Below are 17,336 nucleotides of genomic sequence, written 5' to 3'. Positions count from 1 at the left end.
CCAAATTGCAACAGGCCTTTAAAAGTAGTTCCGAAGTTTACAGGAATAACTTTGTTTTACTGGCTCAACATCTCTAACAATCCCTAATCCATTTACTATTGCATTATTACCTGTTCTCAAATTAATAAGATGAATAAAATCAGATTTCCATTCAAGATACGTTATCACTTTCCAAAGACTGCAAAAGAAGTCCTTTTCTTAAAGTTACTTGAGAAATCTATTTTGAATTTCACTGAGTTTTTCATCAGTGTTGAACATATTTAAACGCTTATTCAAGCTTTACAAAAGCTTCTGAAATAGCTAATATATAACCACTTTGAGAGTAGTCCATAAACCTCTGAAGTAGTCTGTTTATTCTCTTTCCATGTACCTATCAGCTACAATTCACTTAGATCCACACTTAGTAACAGCATATGTGCTTTTAGAATGAAAGCAAAGAAAAATTTTGAAGTACTGGCAAAGATGAAGTGGACAACAGCCTTTAATGACAATCTGAATGGGGATGTCAGGAAAAGCAATCCAAGAAAAAGCTGGGCCTGAGAACAGCTTTGTGGACACAGCAACCTGTACACCTGGCCAGGTGAAAAGTGGGAAGAAATGAAGGTGAAAGAAAGTAGCCACACTTTCATAAAGGATTTGTTGCTTGGTTTTTTTCCTAAAATATTACTATTTTGTCAAATTTTTGTTTCCTTTATTTCTGAATGTAAACTCCACAATTTAAGGCTGCACTAGACCCAAATTTCAACTTTTAACTGGTAAACCACCACATAACAGCTGGTAGGTCTCTAGGGATACAACAAAAATTAAAATACAACGAAACACATACACAATACATATAATGAATAATACACAAAGTTACTACTTGTTAAATATAATAGACATAGCATTCCCAGGGACACAAAAAACTTTCTGCATCTGCTTCCTAGATAACCAGAAAAAAAATTACTCAAGGTTTGTATGCTTTTCCTGTCACTCTAAACACAATCCCATAGACTTTCCTACATTATTACACAGGGTTAATAAAGTTTTCAGAGTTGTATATTGCTGACTATATCCTCCCTTCACAAAACAAAGGTATTCATGTACAGCTGGGATTCTCATTTAACCATGGTTGCATCCCTTGCCTACAGCACTTGTTAGATTTGAAGGAACTGGGGGTTTCCACTCTATTCTAAATTTCAGCTACAGCTTTGCTGTTTTTGAAAAGTATAAAAAATGTTACAGTAAAAGTTTAAATGTTAAGAGCACCTATAGCTGCTGTATAACCTGAAACATTTTAAAGTCCTCTGTAAATCATTTTTTTTACACTACAACTGAGATAGGAATAAATACAAACACACTTACCCACTTCTGCCTCTCCTCTTCTATTCTAATTTTAGCTGCCTCTTCCATTCTGGTTTTAGCTGCTTGTTCTTGAGGATGGATTAGAACTGACTTTTCACCTGCAACTGTATTTTCCAACATTTTCATAGGGTCTAAAATATACATGTTACTTGGTGTAATTGCAGTCAGAGCGAGCCTTGGATCTTCTTTACATCTTGCTTTACAGTTTCCCAATATCTCTAAACAAATGCATAAGCTGCTCTTGAAAAGATCTTTATTTTACTACTCTGCCTGTCTCCACAACCTGGAAAATCAGTTTTTTATATTATTTAAGTCTTTAATGGCCCTTTATTATGTGTCTTTCTTGAAGACACAGTAATGTCCCAGCTTCAATGAGACCAAAAATTACTTTTAACAGATTACTTGGGAGCCCAAGAGCAAGATCATCCTGAAGAATCAAAAGCCACACATTAACCTCTTGGAACAAAGAGGGTCTAAAACTGGCAGTCACTGGGCAAATGATGTAACATTTAGCTATTGCACAAAAAGCAAGTCTCAATCCTGTACTGTTAGCTTCAATAGCAGCACATTTTCCCCAAGGCATGGTTTCACTCATGCTGCACTCTCCAATCCCTAGGCATTATGCTGGCATAGCCAAGTACATGATTGAACTAAATCACTTTATCTTGTTTAAAAAAACCCAAACAACCAAAACACCTGCCACAACTTGATGACTTTAAAACTTCAGAAATCCCACTCAGCATACAAGATCACCAACTTCAGCACTAGCCTAACCAGAAGTGCACCAAGGACAGACATGGGAAGTAACCCCAAGATGATTTGGCTACCAAACAAATTGCAATGTCTAATTGCTATAAATTCCGATTTTACAAAAAAGGGTTTTTGGAATGGTGCCTAAAAGCAGAGAAAACTAATCAGCTTATGCTTGTCTTGGGCATTTACAGCTGTGAATCTCCAAAGAAAGCAGCTTTTCCAGTTCAACAGGTACAGAACTTCAATGCCGACTTCTGCACTGAAAATTCTATCCCTGGAGGCAAAGACCTACTAAAGCATGGCAACACCAACAGTGACAACAATTTGGGTGAGATTTGAAGGATAGAAAGATATTCTGGACATCTGTTCTTTTCAAGATCTCAGTGGACAGGTTGGAGTTAAGAGCAAAAACCTCTCCTATTTGTGGTTGCAACAAATCCACAATGCCTTGTGGGCTCAGATAGGAAACTATACTTTCATTCACCATGACAAAACATTTAACACTGAAAGTTCATTAAACAGTTTTGCCATAGTCCCCCTGTACAAGTCTTTTTGCTCCTACACAACAAACTTATGATGCAAGTATGTACTACATACCTTTGGCTTCAGATACTGTAATTTTCTGCTGCTCCTTGTTAAGTTCTAAATCATATAATGGTCTCTCTTCACTAGCAATTGTGCCTGATTCAATAGTCTCAAATTCACTTTGACTCTCTTTCTCACTTTTTGATGTCCACTCCTCTTTTTGGCTTCTAATCTTGTTCAACAATTTCTTTAAGGCAAGTTTTGGTCGAGGCTGGCAGGCTTCTCCTTCTTCATGCTCTATAAAGAATATATACTGTTAAGAGTTTTGGGTAATGAATATCTTCATATCATAAAAAAAAAAAAAACTATTTTTTTTATTGCTTACAGAGTTGGACAAATAGCTCAGGTATATTTTTAAAATCTTAGCAGTATTTTCTCTTACCTGCAAGAGAAAAGCAGTAATGTGTCTCTGCAAGCTATAAAAGAAGGGCTAAGCTGGATGCAGTGTTTTACAGTCAAACTGTAGCAAAAATATGCAGTACTATCCCCACACCTGCCCTCTGTGTTGCATCAGCACTGGAAACACTATGCACCACAGACCGAACACCAGACTGTGCAACTCAAGGGACGCAGAAGCGTTTGGCCAAGCAGCAAAGGTCACCGAGACACTTCTGGCTCACATCACATGACCCTGGACACACCACAAGCAAACAGGACACACTCATGCATCCGTTCCAGCCTACTCACAATATGCAGCAGCTCAATCACAAACCTGAACATAAAGGATACACATTAAGCAGACTATAAGCTTTAACTTTGAAATATCTCAAACCACAAAATATTTAAGTTCACACAGCAGCATCAGTCCATAATTTATACTAACTATATAGGAATAATTATGGCTACTAACAGTGTAGTTTTTACAACTGAAAATTATTCTCGGTATACTAATGAACTGAAGCATATCAGAAAAAGATGTCACATTTTTCATTTTTAAATTCATAATCATTAGGTTATTATCATCTATGCTAAACATAAACCACATGATATTGAAATATTTTACATACATTAAGAAGTTTTACTAGTTAAAACATTTCAGTTATTACTCAAATTAATTTATTTGATATACTAGACTAATCTTTTCTAATATAAAATGGAAAGATTTAAGTTAAATATGAAGTTTAGAAGTTTTACTTTCTGGTTCATTAGGGACCTTCTCTTCTATCACATGTTCTGATTCTTGTTGAGTATCACAAGGAAACTCTGGTTGAGTGTCACAAGCAGATTCTTGCTCCAAAGAGATATCAAGATCATTATCTTGAGCTCTGTTAGAAGGGGCTGGCAAAGGTTGTGGCTCAAACCGCAAAATCAGGTCTCCTTTCATGTCTAATTCAAAGAACACAACAAAATAAAATGACCATTTGGAATACAAAGCAAACAACATTGCCAGACTACACTCACACACAGATCCCCAGGAAATTCAAGTATCAATAGGTTATTTCACAACAGATTCAATCCAACTTTTTTCCCCACCAAAATAGAATATTCAAAACTGTTTAGATCAATAGCCATCTATTCATTCAGAACCTCCACAGCAGCATCCACTAGAATATGCTATGTTTTTCAAAATAAAAGTTGATGGGATGAAAGGCTCATCTTTACACCAAAAGCAGCTCAAAGGAAAAATTACACACAATCCCAGTAACTTCATCGGGGAAAAGACACACCCTGACCTGGCTGCTCACAAGGCTGCCACAGAAGAGCGATCACATGGTCCAGGTGTGAAATCCCAGAACACTGCACAACAGGAATTCTCCCATGCTCACCTTAGTGACTGAGGAGGTTATTGCCTACAAGGGATGTGGGGCACAGGGGAAGATGGAATTGTATACTTGTTACTTAGGGGAGGAACCCAAGGCAGGGAAAGGAAAGGATCAAGTTAGTCAGGGGCAGAACAAGCATGAAATAAAAATATAAAAATAGTGAGATAAAATGAGACAGTCAGTACACTCATCTGGCCATGCACTGTGCCTGACAGTCTGTTCTGTATTCTCACTAAATTCCACTTGTAGCTGTTTTCCAATGTGAGGAACACTGTATTTTGTATGCATGTGTGTGCATAGATATATAAGGGCCAGCAACTGGAATGGCGACCAAAAGTCACAGGTGCACCTGTGTCTAAAGCACTACCACCTGCAGAGGTCATAATGAGTGCATTTAGGTGAGTATGAGTATCAGCATGCAGTGGCTAGCAAATCACAAGCCAGACTAGCCAGTAAGAATGGTAAGAGGCTCGGGAGTTATACATCAGGCAGCTGTAAGACTGGGCTGGGTATTGCAGAGGCCAGGGAATCTACAAGTTGCCTAGTGGAGGGATCAGGAGATCCAGCATTCAAGCCAGCTACAAAGGAGATGAAGGGATCCTAAGAAACCTGCCAGCACACGTGTGTGCATCTCCAAGATTACAAGAGGATCCAGGATCAGCTACTGGGCAGACTGAGTATGTAAGGTCAGTTCCAGGAATCCATTGCCTGTGCATGTCTGTGCATACAGCCACGTAACCAGCTGGGTCTGTGTAGCAACAACTGGAGTCGAGCAGCAGATCTTGGGGGTTCACGCGCCCAGGACTCAGCAACTTCAAGATCAAGTCTTCTTGATCCTTAGAAGACTAAGGATCAAGGGCCAGCTGCCACGTATGAGTGAGTGTCTAAAGCTATTCACCAAGTGATCCATAGCACATATTTGAGCGCATGTGCATCTGAGTGCATACACAAGTATGAGAGGTAACTGTAAGGCTCCAGACTCCAGGATGATCACTGGGTAGACTGGCTAAGACCTATGGAGGACCTGTAGTACAGCAGATAGAGACGTGGGATACAGAGCGCAACTACTGGATAGACTGAGCGTCTAAGAAGAACTGCTGGAGGGATCCATACCATATGGACAGACATATATCCCACTAATAGGCCTTCACCTTGATCAGCCAGAGCAGTAAACAGAAGGAGGCCATTTGTGCTGTCGGTACTTAATGCGAGTGCTGTTTTCCCTGTTGGCCCGCATGGCCCCCTGTGTGCATGTGCCCTGGAAGGCTGCTTGTGGTGTGCCTACTGTGAATACACACACGGCCTTGCCACCGGCTGGACCTGGGCAGAGGCAGCTGCAGCAGCCTCTCCTCTACTGGGTACCAGATTCAGCAACCTCCAACAAAGAACTTACTCCAGTCTTCATTGTACATTTCTTCAAACGCAGACTCCAGTTCTCTCTGCCTTTCTTCTTTTATCTCCATGCGTTTGTATGGTGGCACTGAAAGCTGAGGTGGCATCTGTGCGACAACCTGTCTCCTGCGCATCCGGTCCTGAGCTTGCATTTGCTCCAGTTCTTCCAGGAGCCTTTTCCTGTCCTTCAAGTATAAAGAAGGGATAACATAAACCTCCAGTGCTCACATTCAGACAGCCATGCAGCAGGACTGATACAAAATGCTTCCATTTGGTTACCATGATGTTTGTTTCATTTTTAACGTTCAAAGTTAATCTTATTCCAGGGAGAAAATACTTCCTTAGGAGAAGGCTGTATCAGACCTTTAGACATAGGAGTCATCAATACTAACTAGAAGATCTGATGTTAAATAAAGGATCAGACTCAACACCTGTAGGCCAACTTCCCTGAAGAAAATTAAATCTTCTGTTTTATAAGGTAAATGAGCACTTCTTTTGGCAAGTGACTTTTGCTAGTACATAATTCAGCAATTGCTGCTTTTTAAGATGTAATCTATATACTCTTTGGCACACTGAGTACATGTGAAAACTATTAAAAAAAAAAAAAAAAGAAGTTTGTTGGGGTTTTTTTTCTGTTAATTTCAGGACCACCAGTAATATTTCCAGAAACCCCCATTTTAGTTTGGTTACTCATTCAGGGTTAATCATATCTCAGGTGATAAAAAGGAAGCTTTTGCTTTTTCTAGCCACCAAAAATACTTGTGAAGCTAACAGAAAGTAAAACTTTTTCGAGTGTAGCTGTCAGGACAAAGACTTTTCTTGGTAGATCAGTTTTTACTTCTTAAAGGAAACAATTTCAACACTTACAGACTTGCACACTAACAGAATGTCAGTCTTTAAGTAAAAACCTTGAAAAGCTTTCAAAAAATAAGAAAACCCGTTACCTTCTTAGCAATAACTTTTCCCCTGAAGTACAGAATAACCAACTCCAACTAAAGCTAATGTGGAAAAGTAGAACTCATAAGCTATTAGAAAAGTTTTGCTTGACTATTACCTATTCATTAATAGTTGGTCAAACATTCATATAACAAAAATTAGAGGCTATTCTTTCCTTTTCACTTCTCCCAAATGCCAAAATAAGTAAACAGATTTTGACTTTTTTGTTTTTTCAAAGACATTCTGCAAACTTCATTTAGTTCATAAATTTCTCTCCTGTAATTCCTTTATTCATCACCTACCTACAACTTATTTGACAGTGGTCGTTCTGACATTAAAAACAGGCATAACTACTTTGCCTACCTTGGCCAACTGGATCTTCTTCAAGGCATGACTTCCTCTAACATGTGCCTTTTCAAGCTGCTTTCTTCTCTCCCTCTCTGCCTCCTTCTGTAGTTCCTCCAAACGTCTCCCCTCTTCTTCAGCAGCTAAATGAGCATCTGGCTGGCAGTCAATCAACAGTTTAGTCCACTAAGTTCTTTGATCGTTTAAAGCATATGTAACAACAAATAAATGAATAATTCTGCAGCAAAAGCACTTCAAAAACAACATACAATGCCATATGAACATCCTTGAATGTTTATGTTGCAAGCAGGACCAAGCTCATTTTTTTTACCTTTGGAAAAACAGCGTATTTACATATTTCGTAAGTTTAGGTGTCAGAGTTTTCCAGTTTCAAGCTGTACCAGGGATAATAATTTATATGATTTATTTGTTATAGCAGAGTGGTTATTTCTCCTACAATGTATGGTAAAGTGAATAATATGGTCAACATTACAGATTGAGTACTTCTATCCTCATGGTTTTGTTCTAAACAAGGGAAAAAAACCCCTTGAAATATTTTCAATCTCATTTGGGAAACCAGAAACAATCTGCGATTTTCAAAGAAGAAAAATCTTACTAACATGAAAATAAAAAATACTTAGGGGGGAAAAAAAAAATCATTCCAAATAAGCAAGGCAAATACAAGGCAAGGCTGGGAGTACATTGCTAAAAAGAGGGGAAGAGAGAAAAGCAGGGCAACTGCAGCTATCAATTCAGCATAAGCCATAAGTCTTCCAATTTGAGTGTTTGAACATGATGCCAGTCTTGTGATCCCACCTTCTTATAAAGGCCTATTCACAAAGTGCCAGGTGTGATCCCCCAAGTGACCGAGCACGTAACAGGCTTTACAAGTCTGCCCATCTGAGATTCTCTTTAGTAAGCCGTGTAAAAGCTGCTTTAGACAAGTTCATATCTTTAAACAGGTTCTAGAAAACCCAACAGCTGATATCCAGACACCGTATGCAATGTAAAGAAACATATATGTAAGCCTGTAGCACAAACACTTGGAGCCAATCACCTGCTCTCCGTCCACTTCTCTGTCCACCAAAGCTTCAGAAATATGGTAACGTGTAACACAAAAGTTGCCAGCACCAGAGGGCTTCATCGCAACAATCTTTTTCACGTCAAAGCTCTAGGAAGAAAAGTACAACTACAGCTGTATCACACAATATTATCTCCAGCAAAGCAACTAAACAGAAGTGATCTGTAAAGCTAAATTATTACTAAAAGAAATCCACCCCACCCAATTTTGTCCTGGAAATATTGTTTAAAACCTTATATACGTGTAATAATTAATAAACCACATCAGCACACGGCAGATCTAGAGGACTTTAATAACTAAGAGCATCTAACAGTCTTAAGCAAACCCCTGCACAGAAATTGACGCTCATCAGTGTCATGTTTCAAAAGCACTAATTTAAAAGCACTGGAGTTTAATGCAGTAATAAAAATCCCACTTACAATAGCTGTCACACTCACCTCAGAGCAGGGCAACCACAGACCTACAATACAATTATACCCAACAGTAAAGCAACACTTGTCAAGTAGAGACTTGCTTCAGGAAACTCAGAGCCATTATGTCCAATTTATTAGTTGACCAGAGAAAAGAGCATTTTCTACAACTTCACTGAAAAGTGTATATCCACAGAATGCTAAATTGCTGGGTCTTTTACAAAGTTTTGGATACACTAACCCATTTCAATGCTTTTCTGGAAGTTTGAGCAATGAGCCATCAGACCCTCCTCTACCTTGGCTTAGCCTCATGTTCTCAGTAACAAAGTAGCCCGGTTAGGTAACCCAATATCCTGTAGGACCTGCCTTTAGCATCTCCATTAATTTTCTCTCAACTTCCCGTTCCCTGTACTTTGTCCTAAAAAGGGATTCTTATCCACATTAACTAAACCAGCAAGATTCACAGCTTGAGTGGTCTACAACTAACCTGACCATAAAGAAATGCACATGCACAAAGAGCAGCATTAAGTCTCAGGAGTATCTTAAACTTATCTCTGCATAAGAAGAGGCATACAAAATTTCAGAATTGATTATCACTATTTTATGAAGACTGTAGAAAGTGAAGTCTTTAAATGAAAATCAAAGAATCATCGAATCATTGGAAAAAACCTTCATCAAATCCAGCCATTAACTCAGCACTGCCAAGTCCACCACCAACCCACGCTCCTGAGTGCCACAACTCACATCTTTTAGGTACCTCCAGGAATGGTGACTCCACTACTTCCCCAAGCAGCCTGTTTCCAGTGCTTGACAGGCCAGTGAAGAAATTTTTCCTAATATCCAGTCTAAACCTCCCCTGGTGCAACTTGAGGCTATTTCCTCTTGCTCTGTTACCTGTGTGAGGAGACCAACCCTCAACCAGTTACACCCTCCTTTCAGGCAGTTGTAGAGAGTGATAAGGTCCCCCCTGAGCCTCCTTTTCTCCAGGATAAACACCCTCAGCTCCCTCAGCCACTCCTCATCAGCTTTGTGCTCCAGGCCCTTCCCCAGCTCCGTTGCCCCTCTCTGGACATGCTCAGCACCTCAATGTCTTTCTGGCAGTGAGGGGCCCAAAACGGATAAAACTATTTTTAGCCTTACCAACAGAACTTCAGTAACTTATTTTATGGTACTTAAACAAATGCATGTTATTCTAGTAGGTAAAAAAATAAACTGCTAAATTTCTTAATCAGTAAAAATCATTCTAATTGTAACAGATTAACATTAACCAAAACACCTGCAGATACTGATTATTGCTATGAAAATGGACAAGTCCCAGGTCAAAACCTTATTAGCCAGATTGCCAGTGCTTATCCTGTACTGCATTACTTTCAGAATGTACAAATAAACAACTCTTCTGAATTAGTTTTAAAAATTTTAAATTAACAAACCAATAACAAATAATTATTAATTACATGTAATCAATCAAACCTCCAGAATTTTACTCAAAAGCTGGGAAGACATGAGAAATATGTTGGAGGCTGCAATTTTCCAATTAATGTCAAAAGCAATTTAGGCTGTAAAAAATACTATACTTCCATCATGGTTTTGTAACTCCTTCCTTATTTTTTTCCTCCTTCCAAAAAGCAAATAATTCTGTCCTAAAATCTGGCAAAACTGGAGCAGCAAAGTATCGTGAAATGGGACAAAAAACCCAACAAAAACCCCATGACCCCAACTCTACAAATGCTATGAATAATCAAGCAGAGTATAGTGACACTTTTTAGGTTTTATTTTCATTACATAACAATCTAATAGATCATATAAGAAAAAGTAAGTTTGCAAGAACTCTGCAACACTTTTCAATAAAATGGTGTTTACAGTTTAACTTAAGCAACTTTTCATTTGCTCTAACAAAATATGGCCTCAATTCCCAAAATCCATGCTTCTGAGAACCAAAATGGGTTATGTCATTAAAAATACTTATTTTCTAACTGGATAAAGTAACAATAATAGGAGTATCTTTCGAGAATGTTTCTTATATTCTAAGTAATCGTGCAATGAACAACAGTGCCCTAAATCCCTTTTATGGAATTACAGTAAATTGTTATTGCAACAGAGCATCAGATGATGATTATAGTTGTATTCAATAAGCTCCTTATGCAAACTGATTCAAAAGAACAAGCAGACTTATTCAGATGACCCTGTAATTTGCTGTTATTCACAGCAGTTAATGTTAAACAATTTGAATTCAGTGCTTTTTGAGTAACACATTTGCAAGACAAAGCCCTAGATTTACCTTCCCCTGAACTGAGTCAACATCTTTTGTTTTCTCTCTCTTGAAGCAGAAACAGGAATAAAATCTCTCAATCTTTCAATTACTTAGCATTTTCCCCCATGAAGTACATGGCACCCAATAACTCTTTGAAGAAAATACCTTTATTCTTCACCCTGTGCCCTCCCAGCCATAGGTCTACAACAAAAGGATTAAAATCTATACAGATATGAAAACTAGGAAAAAGGCTTAAAGTCAGCTAGTCTTTAAATGGAACAAATTGACACGCTGTGCTATATTGAAACAGAGCAATCTCTTTCCTCAACAAAAACTCAACATGTCTGCAAAATTACTGATTCACTTTGCCATTTTCACAATGTGAACTTCATAATAGAAACAAAACTCACATACTGTAGTGTCTGTAGAAAATCCAGATGTTTGCAAACTCTGCTATACAACCAGTTACAAATCACATTTGTTGAAAAGGCGAGTAAAGGACATTTGCTAATGGGTGCAAATGCACTAATTTTTGGAAAGGAACAATACTTAAATAGAGTACTGACCCAGACATGTCATCCAACACAAGTGTATATGCAATTCTGGTTTCACCAGAACCTAGAGAAACCTGGAAACAAAGCCTTCTTGCTTCCCCTGGTGACAAAATACTAAAGGACGAGGAGAAAATTCTTCATTTGTAAAATGGAAGGGGAGATGCATTACTGATGTTGCTAGATAGAAGTTTAAATTTTTAGTATTTAGTATATCTAGTATTCAAACGTAAAGTATTAAATATTAAGTACTGTGGCATTTTAGTTGTTATGGAGGTTAACTGCAGTGACTTTCTATGGGGCGGGGTTAAATAAAATGCGACATAAGACACATTCTAAACTGCAAAAGTTACTACAAAGAGAAGCCAAGCATCTCATGCTTTTCCAACAATGCCAAAGTGAGCAACAGAGGCACCTGAAAACCAGGAAATAAAGAGTCAAAGTTTGGACTGATGCAGACTTCACCTGCTCTACACCAGACACACCAGGAACACACCATGTGGAACAACATAGAGGGAAACAGCAGCATGAAAGGGAGTGTGAATTCACCTGAACTGTACCAGACAGGAGCTTATTCCAGATGTACTAATTTCAATACTGCATTTACTTCACCAAAAATAACCCCAAACTTTACCACTCCCTTACAACACTTGTTTTAATCTTCACTCATATCCAGCTTACACAACATGAAAACCAGTGTGGAAATCTAAAGAGAAACTTGTACTAATGGAAGCACGTAGGTACTCCTCCTAATCATTCTTAAAACTGTGAGGGTCAAACCTTACTCAGTTTTTCCAGATACAACATGAAACCCCTATCATCCTGCACTCTAACCTGTACATAATGTGCTGGGATGTAGCTGGAAAAAGTTTTGAAAGCTTCACTGGCTCTGAGAGGGGCTAGTATACCTCAATCCTTTCTTTTCCTGTCAGTAGTTCGAATACCCCTGAACCCAAAGGTCTAAAAGGGCAACACCACATGAGGCAACTTAAACTCTGCATTCATGAAGTTCTATTAGTTAACTCCAAAGTAAAAATGCATGTAATGTTCTTTCTGCAGTTCAGATCTGCAATCCTACAGGAAATTCTACACGTATGCACCAGCTCTATGAAATCAAAGCAGAATGAATGGGGTACAAAGCCACATCTAAAAAGGCTGCAGCCTTCCTAATAGCCTTGGGTGATGGTTTCCCATCAAAATTAAAGAGCTCACCCTTTATTCAGTACTCCCTACAAGAAAAAGAAATTGGAGGGAGAAAAAAAAACCCAAAAAAAGCAGCCCCACAGCTAAAAAGACAGAATTGCCTTTATTACAGAGCTAAACAAAATGCTACTAAATGCATCAGTATGACAGAAGGCTGAGGAGGCATGTAATGTACATGCTGAGAGAGATAATTTTAAAGTTTCATACCACTAAGGTTACTAAATGAAAATGAGATACGATGAAAGTTTAAAATGACACATTAACTACAAAAATAAGAGTCCGATGACAAGAAATAAGATTCATACATAACAAGAGGTCAGTAAAGTAGCAAAGCTTAGTAGCAAGAAACCTGCTAATACAGAACTAATTTTTTCTCTGGGTTTTTGCTGAACCAGTCTCCTTATAGTATGCAAATACCAACTCTGTATGTCCTGTTGTGAGGAGTCAGACCAATAAATATATGTGCTACCCCTGAAATTGTGATCACTGTTGCATCAGGGATACATACCTCAAAAGGACGTGGTGGAGGAGGTGGCAGGCTTGCAACTTTGGCTGCTCTTTGTCTTTCCACTTCCAGAGCACGTTTACGTGCATCTGTTCGTCTTGAGGGACAAAAACGAAACAAACCACAAAAGAGAAGATAGAAGGAAAATTATTTAAGCAACACTGACAGAACAGTGCAAAATAAAAAGTAAACCTAAAATCAGATTCCTAAGTACCTGCATTGAATGCTCAGGCCATAGGGATGGGGAAGCATATTGAAAAGACAACAGAACTTAGGCTGGAAGGCAGCATTAAAAATTACTTTCTTCAAATTATGCAAAAATGTTAATACACACAAGCATTCCAAAAGCAATGCAAAATCTCTGCTTTTGACTTAAGTTTCCAGAAAGCATCATGCACTGCAACATAATTTAATTGCTTGAGTGTAGACATACTTAACTATTTAATTAACAGGTCTCAGTTCTACTCAAGCACAACTATGCCCAAAAGGACACAGACCATTTTTTATGCCAGCTCAAGTTTGGTCCAATCTACTTAATAAAAAAAACTAAGAAGGAAGACCATGACAAATGCACTAGGTCCTTTTTACAAGTGGGTAACTCTCCATCAGGAATTGGCCTGACAACATTTCATTTCATGTATCACTCAACTCCTGGAGAATCTGTAAGGCCAGCTTGAATATTTGACATTTTTGTCTTGGTTTTAAAGCTACAGTTTTTATCAAAAGCCACAAGCTTTATCCATGAGCATTAATTCTCTAACCCATAAAATTTCAAGACTGAAAAAGCTCCAAGCAAGAAGCATCAAAATTTTTGCCTTTCACCTTATGACACTGTAAAATGCATCCTTAATAAAACTAAATAACTATTGCATACCTTGCTTGCTCACGAAGTAATCTTTCTTTTTGCTGCTTCTGTTCTATCAGAGCTTTTCTGTGTCTTGTCTCTGCTCTTTGTTTCCTTTCCTCTGCTTGCTTTGCCAGAGCTTCTAAGTCAGGTTCCTTAACATTAAAATATTGTAATCACTTAATACAGAATTTTACTCACATCTCATAGTACCAGTACGATATTTCAAATTACATACTGCTGGTAAGAAGCACAAGCTCAAAACTACCTTCTACTGTATTAGGGTAAAAATACTCTAATAACTTTTCCTTCTCTGCCATCTTTATTTTCTTCTTCTCTGCCAACAACAGCAGCGAACCTGCCACATTTCTCAGCCAATTTAACCAAACATTGATGGAGAAATCTTAGCTTCCTCTGCATCAGTTTGATGAAAAAGATAATTTAAACACAGTTATATATACACCCTGTAGCAAATGCAGCCTCAACAGCATTGAAGAAGCGTGTTACTACCCTTCAGTCATTAACTGCAACAATCGCGTATCAACAGAAACATTTACGATTAGTTCTCTGTTCCTGTAACACTGGTTCCACAGTTTTCTGCAAACTCACCCATCCTGGCATTGGAACAGACTTTATAAAGAAGTTGATTTAATGACACTGATATATGGAAGAGCATTAATGCTATTTTACTTGGGTTTAAAGATCCTGACTAATTCAGGAAGTAAGCTACTCTGCAAAATCCACCTAAGAAATCTATGGCACCTTTGGCTGATTTCTGTAAACCTGGGTCAGAGTCAAACCTATAGAAAAATTCTACCCAGCAATCTCGATCTCTCAAACAGAGTCTACACAAGTTACAGAATTTTAAAGAAAATGAAACCAGTTTATAGGTGCAGAATTAAAAGTGACACCCATTTGCAATCCATGCAAAGGCCTCTGCAGCCCTTACCAAGGCTTTTGATGTCACTGGAGGGCTGAAGGGAAAAAAAATGTTAAGTGTATTTTCTTAACTGTAGAAAAGATCCATGGTAAAGAAAAAATTACTGTATTACTGGCATAACTGAGATAATGAGTCACTGTGTGCAATTTAGTCAAGTACAAACATACATGATCATACATGTATACAAGCTAATAGAAAGTAACTTCAAAGTCTGCCCAGCAAAAGATTTAGCAGATAGGCCCATAGACTATCCTGTGGGAAGATACCTGCAAAAAAGTACATAACCACTTCTAAAAAGTTTCCATTCTTAAAAAGTTGTCTATTTAGGTATCAGGACTCGAAAACCAGGAATGTCCAAAGAAAAACCAAACAAACAGCAATTTTGGTATTTCTAAAGCATCAAAAATTTCTCTGACAATATATGCTGGTATTGGCTGGGATAGAGTTTATTTTCTTCACAGTGGCTGGTGTGAGGCTGTGCTTTGGATGTGTGCTGAACACAGGGCTGATAATACAGAAATGTTTTTGTTATTGCTGAGCAGGGCTTACACAGAGCCAAGGCCTTTTCTGCTTTTTGTGCTGCCACACTGGCAAGGATGCTGGGGGTGGCTGGGAGGAGACACAGCCAGGAGAAGCTACCCCAACTGCCCAAAGGGATGTTCCAGACCATATGACATCGTGCTCACTACATAAAGTGGAGGAAAGAAGGAGGAAGTGGGAGATGTTTGGAGTGATGGTGTTTGTCTTCCCAAGTAACCATTAAACATGATGGGTCCCTGCTCTCCTGGAGATGGCTGAACACCGGCCTGCTCGTGGGAAGCTGTGATTTAATTCCTTGTTTTGCTTTGCTCTGTGTGTGTGCCTTTTGCTTTCCCTATTAAACTGTCTGTATCTCAACCCGTGAATTTTCTGGCTTTTACCCTTCTGATTCTCTCCTCGATCCCACAGGTGAGAGAGTGAGCAAGCAGCTGCCTGGTGCTTGGCTGCTGGCTGGGGTGAAATCATGACACAATAACATTAAGCTCGCTTACATTCTCCTTGGCCTGTCGGTGACCCTCCCCAATCGCTCTTAAGCTTGAGAAATACAGTTCTTCCAGGGCTTTCATCTTCTCATCCTGTGCCTTCTGCCATTCAGCTCTCAGTGCCTCCTCTAACAGATGCAATTGTTCTTCTTTCCTCTGCTTTACCTTCTGCCTTATCTGGAAGGAGATATACTTCTGCTGCTCTCTGACCTGTAGAAACAGCATTCATGTTTTGTCAGCAATTCAAGAAAAAGCACAACACTTTTTGCAGCAAGACCTCCCACAACACAGTCTACCCTCCTTCCATCTTTCCATCTCATCTACTATTCCATTCATAATCTGTCCAGAAAATACTTTCAAGTTGCTGTTACCTTTTTCCAAAATTAATATATAAAATAATAAATTTAATCTTAATTAAATGCTTCAGGTAAAGTCCAAAAAGTGACATACAAGTGACAAACTGCAAAAACTGCTTGCAATAGCCTTCCCTCCAAAACTATAACACAATAATTTACAAAAGACTCCTATTACAATTCAACATGGTTTAAATAAAATCAACCACTATAGTGAAAACTAAGTAAATACACTTTATTATTTTCTACTTTGTATTTTAGGAACTTTGTTTTCACAGAGAGGGTTGTCAAGCACTGGAACAAGCTGCCCAGGGAAGTGGTTGAGTCACCACCCCTTGAAAAGCTCAATAGACCTGTAGATGTGGCACTTAGGGACATGGTTTAGTGGTGGACTTGGCAGTGCTGGATTAATAGTTGGATGTGACGATCTCAAGGGTCTTTTCCAACCTAAAAAAATTCCACCGTTCTACAATACTACTACCTTGAAATTTAGTTTTTACAGGATATAATCTTTTCAGTTACTTTTCTTCAATTATTTGTTACATCATCAAATGAAATACAACACATGGAAAAATACAGGCATACCTGTTGTAGCCTTAGTTTTCTTCTTCGTTCGTATTCTTCTTTCAGAAACATGGCTTCTTCATTGGGACTAAGCCTCAATTTCCCAGCTGTTGCAAGTTTCCTCTTCATCTTTGGATACGTTGAATAATCAACTTTTTTGAGAACAATGCAAAGAAAATGAGAAATTTTGCATAAATGACAGTGACAAAACAGCTATAAAAACAGGATACTGCCATAACGTTGTCAAATCTATCATGGTATCTGCGTGTGAGAGTTACAACTGTTCATGTCATTCCCAACCGGAGTCTGGACTTAATAATCTCAGAAGTCTTTTCCAACCTTAACAACTCTAACTGTAATCAACAGCCTTGGCTCTGTCACAATCACAAACAGAAATGCTTTTGAACTACTTTGAGCTATGTACCAAACACTGCAGTAGTATCACATTCACAGTCTACTCTGTGGACCAGCCATGAATATTTGCAAAGTGAAGA

The 17,336-nt window shown here is 38.5% G+C and overlaps 1 protein-coding gene across 10 annotated transcripts in view; it reads right to left on the bottom strand.

Annotated features, from left to right (window-relative positions):
* The window catches only part of CEP295 (centrosomal protein 295), a 68,228-nt gene that overhangs the window by 24,946 nt on the left and 25,946 nt on the right, over positions 1 to 17,336 (bottom strand). For 8 of the 10 annotated variants that reach the window (XM_042023698.1, XM_042023697.1, XM_042023702.1 and 5 more), the window contains exons 2-11: positions 16,864 to 16,994; positions 15,935 to 16,135; positions 13,994 to 14,118; positions 13,123 to 13,216; positions 8,176 to 8,289; positions 7,137 to 7,277; positions 5,839 to 6,022; positions 3,817 to 4,008; positions 2,695 to 2,919; positions 1,345 to 1,475 (exon numbers count right to left, since the gene is read on the bottom strand). In XM_042023698.1, coding sequence (XP_041879632.1) covers positions 1,345 to 1,475; positions 2,695 to 2,919; positions 3,817 to 4,008; positions 5,839 to 6,022; positions 7,137 to 7,277; positions 8,176 to 8,289; positions 13,123 to 13,216; positions 13,994 to 14,118; positions 15,935 to 16,135; positions 16,864 to 16,971 — 1,515 coding nt within the window. In that variant the 5' untranslated portion in view covers positions 16,972 to 16,994. The remainder of the gene's footprint in view (positions 1 to 1,344; positions 1,476 to 2,694; positions 2,920 to 3,816; positions 4,009 to 5,838; positions 6,023 to 7,136; positions 7,278 to 8,175; positions 8,290 to 13,122; positions 13,217 to 13,993; positions 14,119 to 15,934; positions 16,136 to 16,863; positions 16,995 to 17,336) is intronic. The other 2 variants (XM_042023695.1, XM_042023701.1) reach the window with 2 other exon arrangements.

Source organism: Corvus kubaryi, unplaced genomic scaffold, assembly GCF_017639235.1.
Source record: "Corvus kubaryi isolate FWS band 111438036 unplaced genomic scaffold, C.kubaryi_AGA036_p1.0 37256, whole genome shotgun sequence".
Lineage (NCBI taxonomy): Eukaryota > Metazoa > Chordata > Aves > Passeriformes > Corvidae > Corvus > Corvus kubaryi.
This window is presented reverse-complemented; position numbering and strand designations above follow the sequence as displayed.